The sequence below is a fragment of the Scomber japonicus genome, chromosome 21 (genome assembly GCF_027409825.1).
Source record: "Scomber japonicus isolate fScoJap1 chromosome 21, fScoJap1.pri, whole genome shotgun sequence".
Taxonomy (NCBI): Eukaryota; Metazoa; Chordata; class Actinopteri; order Scombriformes; family Scombridae; genus Scomber; species Scomber japonicus.
In genome coordinates, this window is record NC_070598.1 from 11,773,058 (window position 1) to 11,786,923 (window position 13,866).

The 13,866-nt window shown below is 41.4% G+C and overlaps 2 protein-coding genes across 5 annotated transcripts in view; one reads left to right on the top strand and one right to left on the bottom strand.

Annotated features, from left to right (window-relative positions):
* Positions 1–435: 435 nt before the first annotated feature.
* bdh1 (3-hydroxybutyrate dehydrogenase, type 1) lies at positions 436–7,550 on the top strand. 2 transcript variants are annotated; one of them, XR_008323776.1, is made up of 6 exons: positions 436–648; positions 1,863–1,973; positions 2,186–2,327; positions 2,412–2,564; positions 3,562–4,551; positions 7,418–7,550. XR_008323776.1 is itself a non-coding variant. In XM_053342619.1 (5 exons), the coding sequence occupies exons 1-5, from the start codon at positions 436–438 to the stop codon at positions 4,026–4,028; spliced, it is 1,086 nt and encodes a 361-aa protein (XP_053198594.1). In that variant the 3' UTR covers positions 4,029–5,114. The 2 variants fall into 2 exon arrangements, 1 of the variants encoding a protein (XP_053198594.1); XM_053342619.1 differs by lacking the exon at positions 7,418–7,550 and having other exon boundaries at positions 3,562–5,114.
* nck1b (NCK adaptor protein 1b) overlaps positions 5,157–13,866 on the bottom strand; it is a 28,165-nt gene continuing 19,455 nt past the window's right edge. For all 3 annotated transcript variants that reach the window (XM_053342614.1, XM_053342615.1, XM_053342616.1), the window contains 2 exons: positions 9,370–10,127; positions 5,157–9,273 (listed from right to left, as the gene is read on the bottom strand). In XM_053342614.1, the coding sequence (XP_053198589.1) occupies positions 9,073–9,273; positions 9,370–10,127 (959 nt within the window). In that variant the 3' untranslated portion in view covers positions 5,157–9,072. The remainder of the gene's footprint in view (positions 9,274–9,369; positions 10,128–13,866) is intronic.

Genomic DNA, 13,866 nt, shown 5'->3' on the forward strand with positions numbered 1-13,866 from the left:
CCTGACTGAGAATAAATCATAATAAATTAGATAAACAAGAAGGGTTTTCAACGCTGACAAAATCAAAACACTTAAATCACACTCAGTTTTATCTGTGCGTCTTATAAGTTAGTGTATGGATACTGTTAGCTTACTGACAATTAAATTGGCTTCGGTGTTGACGTCTATACAACAGCAACATAACTTAATAAGTCTTGTAGGTCACGTTATAGTAAAATAAACAATACATACATTACATATAATAATATATAATACAATACAAAACATTTCTCGAGATTTGGTACAGGAAGCGTGACACGACCACCGCGGTGGACGACGCAGATTCCTCCGCGGTGGTCGACGTAGATCCCTCCGCGGTGGACGATGCAGATCCCTCGGCCGTGGTCAATGTAGATCCCTCCGCCGGGAAAGTAAACACACACCATTTCTGTCAAGATGGCCCCGCTGCCCATGTTCCGAGTGGTCCTTCTGGTGTCATTTTCAGTTTTTTTGACTGTTGTGTTGGGTTTTGGACTGCCTGCTCTCCTGAATGCAGTGATGAGGATGTTTGGATTACCGGAGACGAGTGTAACTGAGTGCATAGTTTTGTTGTATTTAGTTTTTGTGTTGTATGTTGCGACGCCTCGTATACCCAGAGGATTGGTGGAGGTAAGATTACAGTATGGACTATTATTTCCAACACGAACAGGAATTATTGACCTTTGTCACACGGTAGAGGGGTGCGAATGTCACAGCAGTGTTTTATTATGTTACGTAACTTTTTTTAAATTAATATACGTAATATACTACAGGAGAAGTACTCCGATCCTTAAATAAAAGTACCAATACAGCAACGTATGTACGTAAGTAATGCATAGGAAAATCCTGATGTGAAACTATAGAAATACCATCAGTAGTCGAAGTACTCATTCCATCGTTTTGGCTGATCTATTATAAAATACATCATTGGATGATTGATACTGACGCATCAGTGTGTTGCCGAGGTATCTGTCATTTAAGTAAAAATACCAACACAGCAATGCAAACATACTTATTTACAAGCAGGGATGACTCTATGTCTCTATGATTAATATTTTATTACCATTAGATTATTAATACTGAAGCGTCAGTGTGTTATTATAGCTGCTGGAGGTGGAGCTAGTTTCACCTTTCTATAGCCTATAGGCTACAGTTCGCTAGTTTAGTCAAGTGTTTCCCAAACTAGGGTTCGGCCCCCTCTAAAGGGTCACCAGGTAAATCTGAGATGATTAATGGGAGAGGAAAGGGAAAAAAACATGGTTAGCCTATATTGGATTAGCTAGGCTATTTGAACATTTATTGAAATGAAACCATGTGAGAAGTTCAGAGGAGAAAATCATTATTTGGTGGAGCTGTTAACAACTCATAGGCATCTGAAATGTGACCTGACTACACACTGCTTTTTGTAAGACATCAAAAGCCAAAAAGGTTGGAACCATTGGTTTCATCTTCATCAATGTGTTGTATTTTAGAAGCTTGTTATATTATCCATTGTGTCAAATCTTCATATGAAAAGTAACTAAAGCTTTCAAATAAATGTAGTGTACCTGAAAGTGCAATATTTACTTCTGAAATATAGTGGAGTGGAAGTATAAAGTAGCAACAAATGGAAATTCTCAAGTACAGATACCTCAAAATTGTACTTAAGTTCAGTGTTTCTACCACCGAGTATTAACAATAAGAATATTACTATAAATAAATAGTGAAGTGTTGCAGTTAAAGTTTATATTATATTGCTACAGCTATAAGGGTATGTGAGCTTTCTCATGGTTCTCCTGTAAATATTTGAATGCTTCTCTTGTGGAAAAAATGACTAGCGTAACTGTATTCTGTGTTCTCTGCAGGTGAAGGGGAAAGCTGTGTTTATTTCTGGCTGTGACAGTGGTTTTGGTCATGCGCTTGCCAAACATTTGCACAAACTTGGCTTTACGGTCTTTGCTGGATGTCTTCTAAAGGTAGGGATTGCATATGCACTCAATTTTTGCAGTAGGCACTCAGGCAGTCTAAAACAAAAATGTGATAAATCCTGATAAATAAAGTAGCTTCAGTTATGTATCTGACCTCTGACCTTAAAGAAGGGGAGAAAACAAAAAGATAAATGTATCTAGATTTGAATCTTGTAAAAGTTATGAGCTGGTGTAACCGAAAAGACTTGTCATCCTTGTAGGATAAAGATGGAGAGGGTGCAAAGGAGCTGGAGGAATTTCATTCAGATCGCATGAAGGTAGTCCAGCTGGATGTCTGCAGTGACGAGCAGGTGAACGAGGCTGTGGAATACATCAAAGACAACCTGGAAGACTCAGAGAGAGGTGAATAACTATACTGCACTAACTCTGACAGAAGATAATGTGTTAAGTCACACATTTTACATCCTGTCTCTGTTCATGATTCAGGTCTGTGGGCGGTTGTAAACAACGCTGGTGTGTCAACATTTGGAGAAGTAGAGTTTACGTCCATGGACACCTACAAGCAAGTGTCAGAGGTCAACTTGTGGGGCACCATCAGGGTCACCAAAGCTGTTCTGCCATTAATCCGCAGGGCCAAAGGTCAGCCAGCACATGGAAGGTCGCACTGTTATTACTACTACACACTATCACTCTGACATATAAACAAGCTCAATAGTGGCAAACTGAAAAATCCTTAAAGGGACAGACACCTTTGATTTTGAATTTTACTTGGTTAATTTTGTCACAGAACTTTTTTTTCAAGATTATTTGTGAGGGATTATAAGCATAGTTAGCATTCCCATTTGGAAACAAAGGTTGTAGTTTATCCAATACTTAAGTCTCATGATTTCTGTGAGGAATGGTAACAATGCAAACATGCCTGAATTTGAAAGACAAATATAAAGCCTTTCCCAACAATAAGTGTGATTTCATAACTTTATGTTTCTGTCGCACATTTCTTTAATTATGTATCTGACCTCTGACCTCAATGAAGGGGAGAAACAAAAAGATAAATGTATCTAGGTTTGAGTAAAATACAAAAAATTACCATCAGCACGACTTTTGGAACTTTTATAGTTGCAAATTGCTTTAACAAGAGAAAAGACACTATTTTAGCTGGCATTTAAAAGACAATTCAGAAGTAGTAGCATAGCACAAGTATAAAGTAGTAGAGTGTTTTAAAAGTGCTGCAAAAAGCAAACAGAAATTGTGATTCAATGTTTTAGAATATGCAGATGTAAAAAACCTGGGGAAAATTTATCATTAGCCAACTGAAAAACTAGGATTCCTTGTGGTGAACTTCCATTAATAAGCTGCCAATGAGTGACTCATGAAGACAGTGTTGTAGTTCAGTTATTCGCTAAGCCAAGCACAGCTCCAGGCCAACTTCTTGTTCAAAATGTGTCTAAATCCAATTGAACTACGGACCTGGAGACTTCGAGTTTGAAGCTTCGACCCTTTAGTTTGTTTAACAACTGGTATTGCTTCATGAAACTGTCACTGTATCATCATATATAATATACATACAGTATGTGTTTGAAATAGAGATATGCTACTATTGGTTGCAGAGAAATATGAAATCCTTATATCTTTGCAGGTCGTGTTGTGAACCTGGCCAGTATGTACGGGAGGATGGGAAACATCATGCGATCACCTTACTGTGTATCTAAATATGGCGTGGAAGCTTTTACTGACTGCCTTCGCTACGAGATGAAGACCTGGGGAGTAAAAGTGTCCATAATCGAACCAGGGAACTTCATTGTGGCCACCGGCATCCTGACCCGTGACATTGTGGCCACCACGTCCAACAAGCTGTGGAATGAGGCGCCCTCAGATGTGAAGGAGGATTACGGGAAAACCCACTTTGAGCAACATATGTCTCTGATGCGCTCATACTGCAATAGTGGACAGAAGGAAGTGGCCCCCGTCCTGGATGACATCACAGATGCTATCATGTCCAAGAGGCCTTACACAAGATACAACCCCATGGAGCCACACTGGTGGATCAGAATGCAGCTGATGACCCATCTGCCTGCCGCAATGTCTGACTTCTTCTATTTCTAAAAGAGAAGTCGTTCATGTTTCCAGCTCTGTCTGTTTCACCCTCAGATCACAGATAGCAGCATATTTTTCAACTATGTAGAGCAGATCTACAGGCTTGCCCTGAAGAGGGGTCTCTGCTATTATATTCCTCCGCACTTGAAATGATTCACTGATCAAGCCTTAAAACTTAATGGTTTTGTAAACTGTAAGTAAATTATTGCACTTTGCTTTTTGTATGTCTGACAAGAACCATAACTTTTTATCTTACAGAAATATTCAGTGATAAGTAGTAACTACTTTGTGGTGGATATCAGCAGGGCTAAGACATTCCCTGTAGCTATAAACACTACATTATTATTGCTTGCTGTGTTATACTATGATATAATAAGTTGCTTGTCTTTTTACAATTTTTTATTTCCTGATACTTACAATGTTTTGCCTTATGGGAATCTTCTGGGGACCCACTGGCATGAGGACCAAAGTTGGTAAAGCTCAAGAGACGGTTCCTGCTGCTCTGTTGTAGCTGACGCCGGAACAAACCAAGGTCAGCTACTGTAAGACTGGTGAGATTTGGCTGGAATTGCCCAAAAGTTACGCAACAACAACACAAGCCCACTTTTGTTTCGTGTGCTTCATGAGGTCCTGCGTGCTACTTCAACAGTTGAGTTGATTGATGTGATTAATGGGCACGCTTGAACTAAAAGGTCTCATTCTTGTCTATATAATGACACAAATGAACTAGGCGTTGCTATATTTTGTAAAGAGTTACAATCACATTACCTTTTTTTTTTGACAATGATTGAAATAAATTGACCAAAATCTAACTTGAGTTTTGTTGAAGACTTAATTTGAGCCTGCATGCTGGTGGTGCCACTAAATGTAATAATATATATTACCACCAGGTGGCGCAAAAGCACCGTACAAAACTACCACTGCTGCTCCGAAGCATGAATTCTCTGCTTTCCATCACATCATTTAAGCTGCATTATAATCACATCACAGCAAAGCTAATGCACATGTGAAACAGCATCAATGCAGTTTTCACATACTGTCAAATGCTGCAATGAGACATAATGAAAGTGAAAGTATCAACATTTAACACAATTTGGCTTCTTTTGTCTTCCCCACACACATAAAAACAACACAGCATCATTTTTTATGTCGTTTATTACGTCTTTTGAACACTCTAATAAACTCTTCTAAATTATTACACCTGAAGACGATCTCCCCTCCGTAAAAACAGTATTAAGAGCATGACATTAAATTTCACAGCACTGCCTTTTATCATTCCACAGCATGGATCTGTTTTCTTCACTCTCTCTCTCTCTTTCTCTCTCTCTCATACAGAAAAAAAGCTTTGTGAGACAAAGAACACCATAGAAATGTAAGCAGCACAAAAGCACCAAAGTTAACACGGGTCATTTGATCTGAATATTATCAAGAAATCGTAGATTTTAGATTATCTCAGTCTTGTTTAGCAGTCAGGAAACAGAGTTCCAGCCACACTGTAGTTCATGAAAAACAGTTTGATCAACAATCTCTTGATAATATTTACCTCAATTGACTTTAATGTCTTTTTAAGCTGATTTAAAACCCTTTCTGTACATCTACAAGGCTCTGCTCATGCGGCCTCCATTGGTGTAAAATGAAAAAAGATCCCAGTTTATAACAATATCTATGCAGGGAGATACTGTAGTTCTGTATTTGAATATCAAGTAAAACATTTAAGTATTGAGATTTTTTTTTTTACATATTTAAGTGGCTAAACTGCAAAAGTGAATGTCTTACACTAGTCTTATATGAAATACATACAGACATTTAAAAAAAACTATTTCCTTGGAAACCATGACAGTTTCTTCACAACCAACAATATGTGATACCGTTACTTTGAGGTGCTCATACATGAGATTCAGGTCATGATTACATCACACCTGGGATTATGTTTCTGAATGAACATCAGCACATATTTTTTATATTGTACATTTAGGCATTCAATGTTCACTTAAGGAGTTATACTTGATGAAATCAGCTATGGTAAGGTCACTTGATACTACACACAATATCAACTAATGGGCATTTTATGCATGACAAAAAATAAAATAAAAAAACGTGACATTGACATTTTCAGCCTACATTAACAAAGTGAGCGTTCAATGAGGAAATACCCTTCCCTATAAGGATGTTTTCAGACACCCCCAGCACATTGCTCACTAATCACACTCAACTGACGCACATGCAAAGCTTCAACCAAATAGCACACAGCGGTGAGAAGAGAAGTGGGAAGAAGGGGTTGAGGAAAAGAAAAAGAAAGAAGAGGACTCTAAACCTTTGGTTGACAGAAAGCTGTGAAGGCACATTAAAATCTCCTCTTAAATCCTTTGAACTGGGGCACGTTGCGTTGGCGTTTGTCACTTTAATGCTGCGTAATATTGAAAATGCTGCAGAACTGGAAGTTGGGGGAGGAAATTTTAAAAAAAAAAAGAAAAAAAAGGTGTGTTGCTGATGGCATTTGGTTATGACCGTAAGCAAAACACTATCTCGCTTAAAGTGTCTGTGACGTGGCACCAAGACAACAGTCAGGGATCAGGTGCAATAAAATGACATGTAACATAAATCCTGTAACCCTTGGATGACAGATACAGAAACCAAAAGTGAAAAGAACACAGGCACAAATATGGTTGAATTATGGGTAAAAAATTGAAACTAATCTTTGTATAGATTTGGGACCCAAAATGAACAAAAACCACTTTAAAATAATTATGAACAATACTGTGATTTACACTTTAAAAAGCAGGTGTGTGTGTGTGTGTGTGTGTGTTAAATCAAAACATTTCCAATCCTGCTGACACCCTGACCTTTCATCCTGGAATGTTATTTCTTTAATATACAAACGGTTGCACAAGGTGTAATCATAGTTCAATTAAGTTTTTTGGACTTAAAGTAGAGCTTGCCATCATAAATCATGTTTTACTGTTTATATTAAATCTTTTTCGGCTCTAAAAAACAAAAGAAAATACACTCAGCTCTTTTATGAATAGCTGTCAGTCACCTGGGGAATGGAGAGAAGGTATTAAAAAAAAAGAAAAAGAAAAAGGTTCACACCCATGTTTTGTGTTCTTTGTGGCATGACTGATTTTTTCATGCTTGGTTTGACCTCCCAAAAAGCTTTTCTTCTGCGCTGTGATACATCAGCATTGGCCTGTGTTCATATCCCCACCCAAATATGACTGGGAGCGGTATTCCAGATACTCCAGATCCAGCGGAATAGATTCTCCCCAAGTCTCCTCCCAAGATCCTAATTCATTGCTTTGTTTTTTAGGGTCCATTTTTCCATTCCTCCACTGTGAAATCCCTCTTCTACTCTCTCTCTCTCTCTCGCTCTCTCTCTCTGGCTCTCTCTGTGTGCTCAGGTCCAACTGGCCACAGCTGGAGAACTCATCATCGCAGGAATCGTAATCATCTCCCTAAGCCCGCTGCTGGAGCGGCTCCCTGCCAACGCCGCTGCAGCTTGATTGCAGGCGCTGCTACTCTTGTTGCTGCCCTTCACGTTCAGATCCAAACAACTACTTGGTCCATTCTCACTCGACAAATAACCCATTCACTAGAGACATTTACTGTAAATATAAACCATGTGTTGCACTGTATTCTAACTTGACGTCGGCCATAAATATGGAAAACACAAAACTAGGAGACCTAACCAACACTTAAGCTTGCTTTCTGACGAATAAGTCACAGAAATGAATGCATAAATGTCACGAAATAGAAAGAATTTCTTTCACTAGTACTAATCCATTGTGAGGAAGAAGGCGTGCTCCATGCTTGATGTATATGCTATGCAACCGCCCAAACATGACCCCTGGGTGACCCTAGCTTCTCCATTCCCTTCAGCGATCGCTAATTCAAGAGCAGTGACATCATCCTCTGGACTGCCCCTCCATTTCCCCTCTCAGCTCCACAGAACTGGCGGGTGATTGGAAGCCGCAGTGTGTCAGCTCCACTGCCCTCCTTCCTCAAGAGAAAAGTCCCCTTTGGCAACACTGGGAAGACACGCCAGCTGTCTGTCTCCAGACTATGAGGGGGAAAACACTTTTTGACTCTTCGCCACGGCCTTCAAATGCCAGGATAAACTCTCCATGGACTGTCAATTTCTCTCAAAAGAGTGAAGGTGTGAGGATGCTGAACACTATTCTGTTTCGTTTGCATGCATGCGTGCAAAGTCATGGCATTTTGAGCCCCCCACAGTGTGTGGTGCCCCGGCTTTGTAACATTCACATGATATGGATACAGCAATATGTGAGACAAGCAGTTCTGTTGAACAAAAACAAATGTCTGGTTTGACCAAGTATCCTCAAACAAACAGATACACAGTGTGATATCCAATCTCTACAACCATGATCCTAACAGAATTGTATCAATAAATATATTTTGGTCACTTAATTTTTTATTCATGATTAGCAGTTAGCAGGAGTTTGTGGATTAGCGCGTCCACACAACCATAAAGAAAGAGTTAAGACAGACAACACAAAAATGAGTTGAAATGTAGAACTCCAGCCTCTAGAATCTGAGAAATGCCTCATATGGGTGGTTGTTGTGTATTGGATACAGTTAAAAATCATCACATTTTAAAAAGAAACTGTTAAAAAGATTATATATTATCAACAACAGAAAAAAAAAGAAAACTAAATGCAAATCTAATAGTATCAAGGTGGAAATACATGGCATCGCCTATGAGCTAACACATCTGGATAATTTTAAATAGGTGACCAAGAGGTCTGTAGTCAACTCTCAGGAGTCCATAGTCTATTTGTCTCCCCCCTCTGTTCCTCCATGTCTCTCCCGTGCTTTTTCCACACCTCCTCTTGGAATGCTCACAAAGCGGGCATTTAAGTCCTGATGATGTGTTAAGTCCTCAGGCTTTGAGTTTAAATGTTAGTGTGTGTTCTGATGTAAGTATCTGTATGTATATATTGTATATGGATGCAGTTTAGAATGTGTGGGTGAGGGTGAGTGTGGGTGTGGGTGTGTGTGTGTGTGTGTGTGTGTGTGAAAGTGTGCAACAGGGGGATCAGGAGGCGGCCAGGGCCTTGATCAGGTACAGTTTGTCTCCCTGCTCACTGGTGAAGATGGGGGCCTTTTTGTAGTGTTCAACAAGCTCTTCCATAGAGTTGAACTTGCGCTGTCCAATGCAGTAAAGGCTTTCCTTCAGCTGCACTTTGAAATGCTTGTTCTTGCTCTGCGCCTTCAGGGAGATGGAGAAGTCGTTTGGCTGCAAAAACAAAAAAGGATATTATCAGAATATGAGGCAAATACAGACAACAGCTATGAAAATTGGAGCTTTGTTAAGTCGGTATGGGCTACTAACCGATGACTCGCTGTCTCTGATGAGGAAGTCTCCTTCTACGCCTCTCTGGTTGAGGGCCACCTCTGCCTGGTGGCGCGTCACCTTCCCATAGTACCACTCCTTCCCTGCAAAGCGCCCGCTGCCTGAAGGTGAGATGTAATCACAGTCAGGTGTGGGCGGCCCAGCAGGCCCCGCTGTGGGTTTATGGGAGGTGGAGTCCAGCACATTGACGTAGTTCTTGGGCACCAAGCCCAGCTGTCCATCCGCTTTGCGGCACTTCCACCACTCCGGGTCATTCTCTGGCTTCTCTACAACCTCCATCACCTCGCCTTTCTCAAAGTTCAGCTCCTCGTCGTTGCCTGAGCTGAAGGGGTAGAGCGCCTGGACTGTGTGCAGCACTCTGTTCCCGTTCGTGGTGCTGTTCATCACAGCCGCCAGCTTCTCTGTTAGTGATCCAGGTGGGTCCGCTCCCCCGCCTGTTCCCCCTCCCCCTGCCGTCCCATCCACATCTTCTGTCACGTAGTTGGACGGAAACCAGCCAGAGCGTCCGTTGTAGCTGCCGCGCCACCAGCCGTCGCTGCATTTCTCCATCACCACCACCCGTGTGCCTTTAACCAGCGACAGCTCATCTTCGCGCTCTGCTGCGTAGCTGAATTTGACGAGGGCGGGCAGGTTGAGGTCGTACAGCCGCTCGCCATTATCTGCATACATGTCTGAGTCGGCGTTGGAGGCCGTGTCTCTCATCCCGCCCCCCTTTCTGCTCTTCACCTTCCCAATTCCTGGACAAAATAATCAAGGAAAGTTGTTAGAACATCATCATCATCATCATATCAGAATTAAAGCTCAGATATTAGGTCAGAAACTTAATTACAAGCCAGCTGACATCTTGAATCAGCAGACACGCAGGCCTTTAGTCTTCTTTTAAAACTTTAATTTCATTAAAACACAAGTCCCTGAAATTCCAGTTTTAACAGCCTTCCATTGATGTAAAACAAGTCTGAACAGAAAAACAAAAACCACACATACATACACCATTAATAGAAAAAAAAAAAAAACACCTCTGAAAATTTAAGGGTGGAGGAAAAAGGCCCAGACAAATACCAGGCAGCGATAATAAGCATTAGGGGTTGTGCTGAAATACAGGGAGGGTGGGTAAGCAGGGCTAAATATCATTCCATGTCCACATTAGAGTGCCACAACCCCCCCCTGTACCCCCACCCACTCCAAATCCAAGTACATTCTTGGGGATTAGGCCTAGGTGCTGAGGAAACAAAAAAGCAATGCTGGTGTGGTTGAAGAAAAAAAAAAAATGAGTGGGATGAAAACTTGTTTTGGCATGGTCCACTAAATCCAGTGGAAACTTAAATTAAAACTGGTACTAGGTTAAAAAACAAAATACCCAATTATTAGCTTCGACTGTGCTGACTGCTCATTTCATTGTTGCTAATCACATTGTACTAATCACCTCAGCTGCCCCGACACCTGCAGCCTTGCTTGCACTGCAGCTGGATACCAAACTCCATCTGATTTCTGCCAAAACTCTCTCTTGCTCTTGTTCCTCCCCTCTGCTCTCCCTGATCCCCCCCCACCCCCCCCACCCCCGACCCCTTCGCTTTCCAAGCACCCCACTGAGCTAACCTTCAGTGCAGTGCAGGGATGATTTAGAGTGCATTTATCAAGACTTTATCAACTAGTCTTTCTGTTTTACAGGCTGAATGTCAAGTGGGTGACTCAGATGAATGACCACCATGCATAAAAGGGTGTATTTTATCATACATTCACTCAACCTCTTGGCATTAATCTAAAACCTGAACTCACTTGCACCACCTCTAAAACAACTCAGAAGGGGGGGGGGGGGGGGGGATTACCGGACCCTTTAGCCTTTTCCTGGGTTATGGAGCCCTGAGGCCGAGCTTTGGCAGCCCCTGTGGTCATCGTCTTACTGGACAAGAATTTCCACTTGGCAGCCTGGCATGCTAACAGTTGCATGAAACACATGCATAGCTAGCAGAGGACATAGTGCTGAGATCACGCCTCACTCTCACTTTCCAAGAGACCAGAAATCAGCTCCTATGCTACAATACATGACATTTTTCTAAATCTCACACTAACATGACACTACTGTGATTATCACAGGTCTGACTGATAATATGCCCAAACCAGATTACAGCTGTGACTAGGCAGACACTGATAGCAGTTTAAGTAATGACTCTTTCTGATTACGTTTGCTAAGGCTATTGCTAAAGTCAGCTGTGTGAAATTACACAGGAAGATAGGGTGTAGTCTCTGTTTACCGCACAGGGAACGTGACTAATGTGTCACAACACAATGCTCAACCTGCTTCACCACAGATAAACAGTTACTGAAAGGTGGCCGCGACTCAAGGAGTGGAGACAAATTTCATGGTAGCACCAAGGGTCCGGCGTCAAATTGCTTCCAGGTAGACCCTGTTATTAGACACACCACTGTACATAACTACAGACTCCAGACAGGGTGTTAAGAGCTGATGTCTGTACGTGAAGGTGAGGTCTACCTGTGCCTCGCTGCAAACTCTTCTATGTTAGAAACAGGAAAAGAAAAGAACAGTGACATAAATATTGAAAATATGACAAACACATAATCCCTTTCTCGTCTTAGGTGTTGAAATGATGAAAAGAAATTACTGAATCCAGATCCTCAACAGATAAAATGTCACATGTGCAGTCTGGGGAAAAAAAGCCAAAAAAGAAAAAAAGAAACATGTTCATGCAGGTGCAAGCCCCAGGATGTGTCTTCTGCACAGTTTGAAATGACCTAGTTAGCTCCAAACAAAAGGTTAGAGGTCAACCCCGCATAAATAAAGTACTTTTTGGCTCTGGTTGAGAACTCCGACAATTGAGAGCTTTATATTTTATCTCTCTGGCCAGGTAACACAGCTGTTATCACTGTCCTTGTCTGGAATATTATTTGCCACTTCCTTCTACAGCCATACAAAGGCTTTGCATTAAAAAAACATGGAGCCAGAGGTCACGCATTTGACTAGATGCTCAATCTAAGCAAAGGTAGTAAAAGGAAGTTGGGATTTGCCTGTATAGCTACAGTATAGGTAGACAATACAAGGAGAAGATAAGGGGCATTGTTATTGAGAGCATCTGAGCATCTGTCATGCTGCTGTGGGTTTACCGCTGAGAATTCACTTGTGTGGCAACGAAGAAGAAAATTGAGTTTGTGCTTCCTCTTGCAATTTATCAGCGACTCTTATCTTACTGGGGCTTTCACACCAAACACACAGCATGGCACTGATTAGAGAAAGGGCATTGGACTCAGTTGCATTCTGCTCAAGGGACAGTAACTGACTCTGGTGAGTGATACTTTAATACTCTAAAGGTGAACTTTGGGCACAATCTTTGTACAATTTCAATACGCTGAGTGTTTGTAAGCAACATATCTGATGACAAACAAGAAAAAAGGAGTGTTCTGGAGGAAGCATATGTTTGTCTCTGAATACACACACACACACTCACACACACACATACAATATTTATAAAGTATTATATTATTTATTTTTATTTTTGCTCCCCCTTGTCCGACTGCATGATATAAGAGCCCAGTTACAATGACTGAGCAGTCTGAGGTTGAGCGCTTCAGACAGGACTCATAGCTGTTGTGACAGACTCATCACTGGTTGTTATGAGGACTGAAGCTGAGAATCTTTAATTATGGGACAGTAATCTGCCATACCAGCCAGACCTGCTACCTTCACCACAACATGACACATGAGGGAGAGCAGAATTTAATTAAAATGAAAAATACAGATTTTTGTCAATTGTATGCTAAAATACTATATCTTAAAAAGGGGAAATTAGTGTAAATGACTAACTCCATGATGATTTCCATGCACATAGAGTAGACAGCAGATATTTTATGTGCAAGAGAAGTAACAAGTGAAAAGCTAAAAATATTAACCATCTTTAGCTGATATATTTGATCACTCTATCTGAAGGCAAGAGTTGTACGTGTGTATATGCACATGTGGTAACCAAGTGCTTCCCCTGAAACCCACAAACCATGCCACTACCTGCTGCCTGTGAAAGGCCTACCAAAAGGGGAGAAAGTTAAAAACCAGTGTGCACTCTGGAAACTTTACTCTCTTTCTACGTCAGATGCTTTTTCCTGTGCATTTCCTGAGAGAAGGATGCAGAGGAAGGAAGCCATGTTGCGTCAAATGGCAGTAAATCACAGCAAACAATGACGAAGGGACTTTGTCACGCATATGTTAAACCCCTCCAACAACTTCACTTTTTGTTTATAGATGAGATGCAGCAACGGGAGGAGAAGAAAGTGCCGGGGAGTTTGTTCAGCGACCAGTGACAGACAGGAACTAAATTTGTTTTTTAACTCTGGCCTCCCTGCGCTGGCTGGCTGTCCATTGTCTGCCAGGGCCCTTTCGACCCCTCGGCTTCCCTCCATTCCAGGGCTCTTCCTCTGTGGACGACAACACCCCGCGTCAGGCTGTCTGACAGTGCCTGAACATCCCCT

What these genes read in the sequence shown, in the direction of transcription:
- bdh1 (XM_053342619.1), top strand. Translation starts at nt 436, where the DNA reads ATGGCCCCGCTGCCCATGTTCCGAGTGGTCCTTCTGGTGTCATTTTCA. An exon ending in CCTGGAAGACTCAGAGAGAG is followed by an intron (nt 2,328 to 2,411) that starts GTGAATAACTAT and finishes TTCATGATTCAG; the next exon opens with GTCTGTGGGCGGTTGTAAAC. An exon ending in ATTAATCCGCAGGGCCAAAG is followed by an intron (nt 2,565 to 3,561) that starts GTCAGCCAGCAC and finishes ATATCTTTGCAG; the next exon opens with GTCGTGTTGTGAACCTGGCC.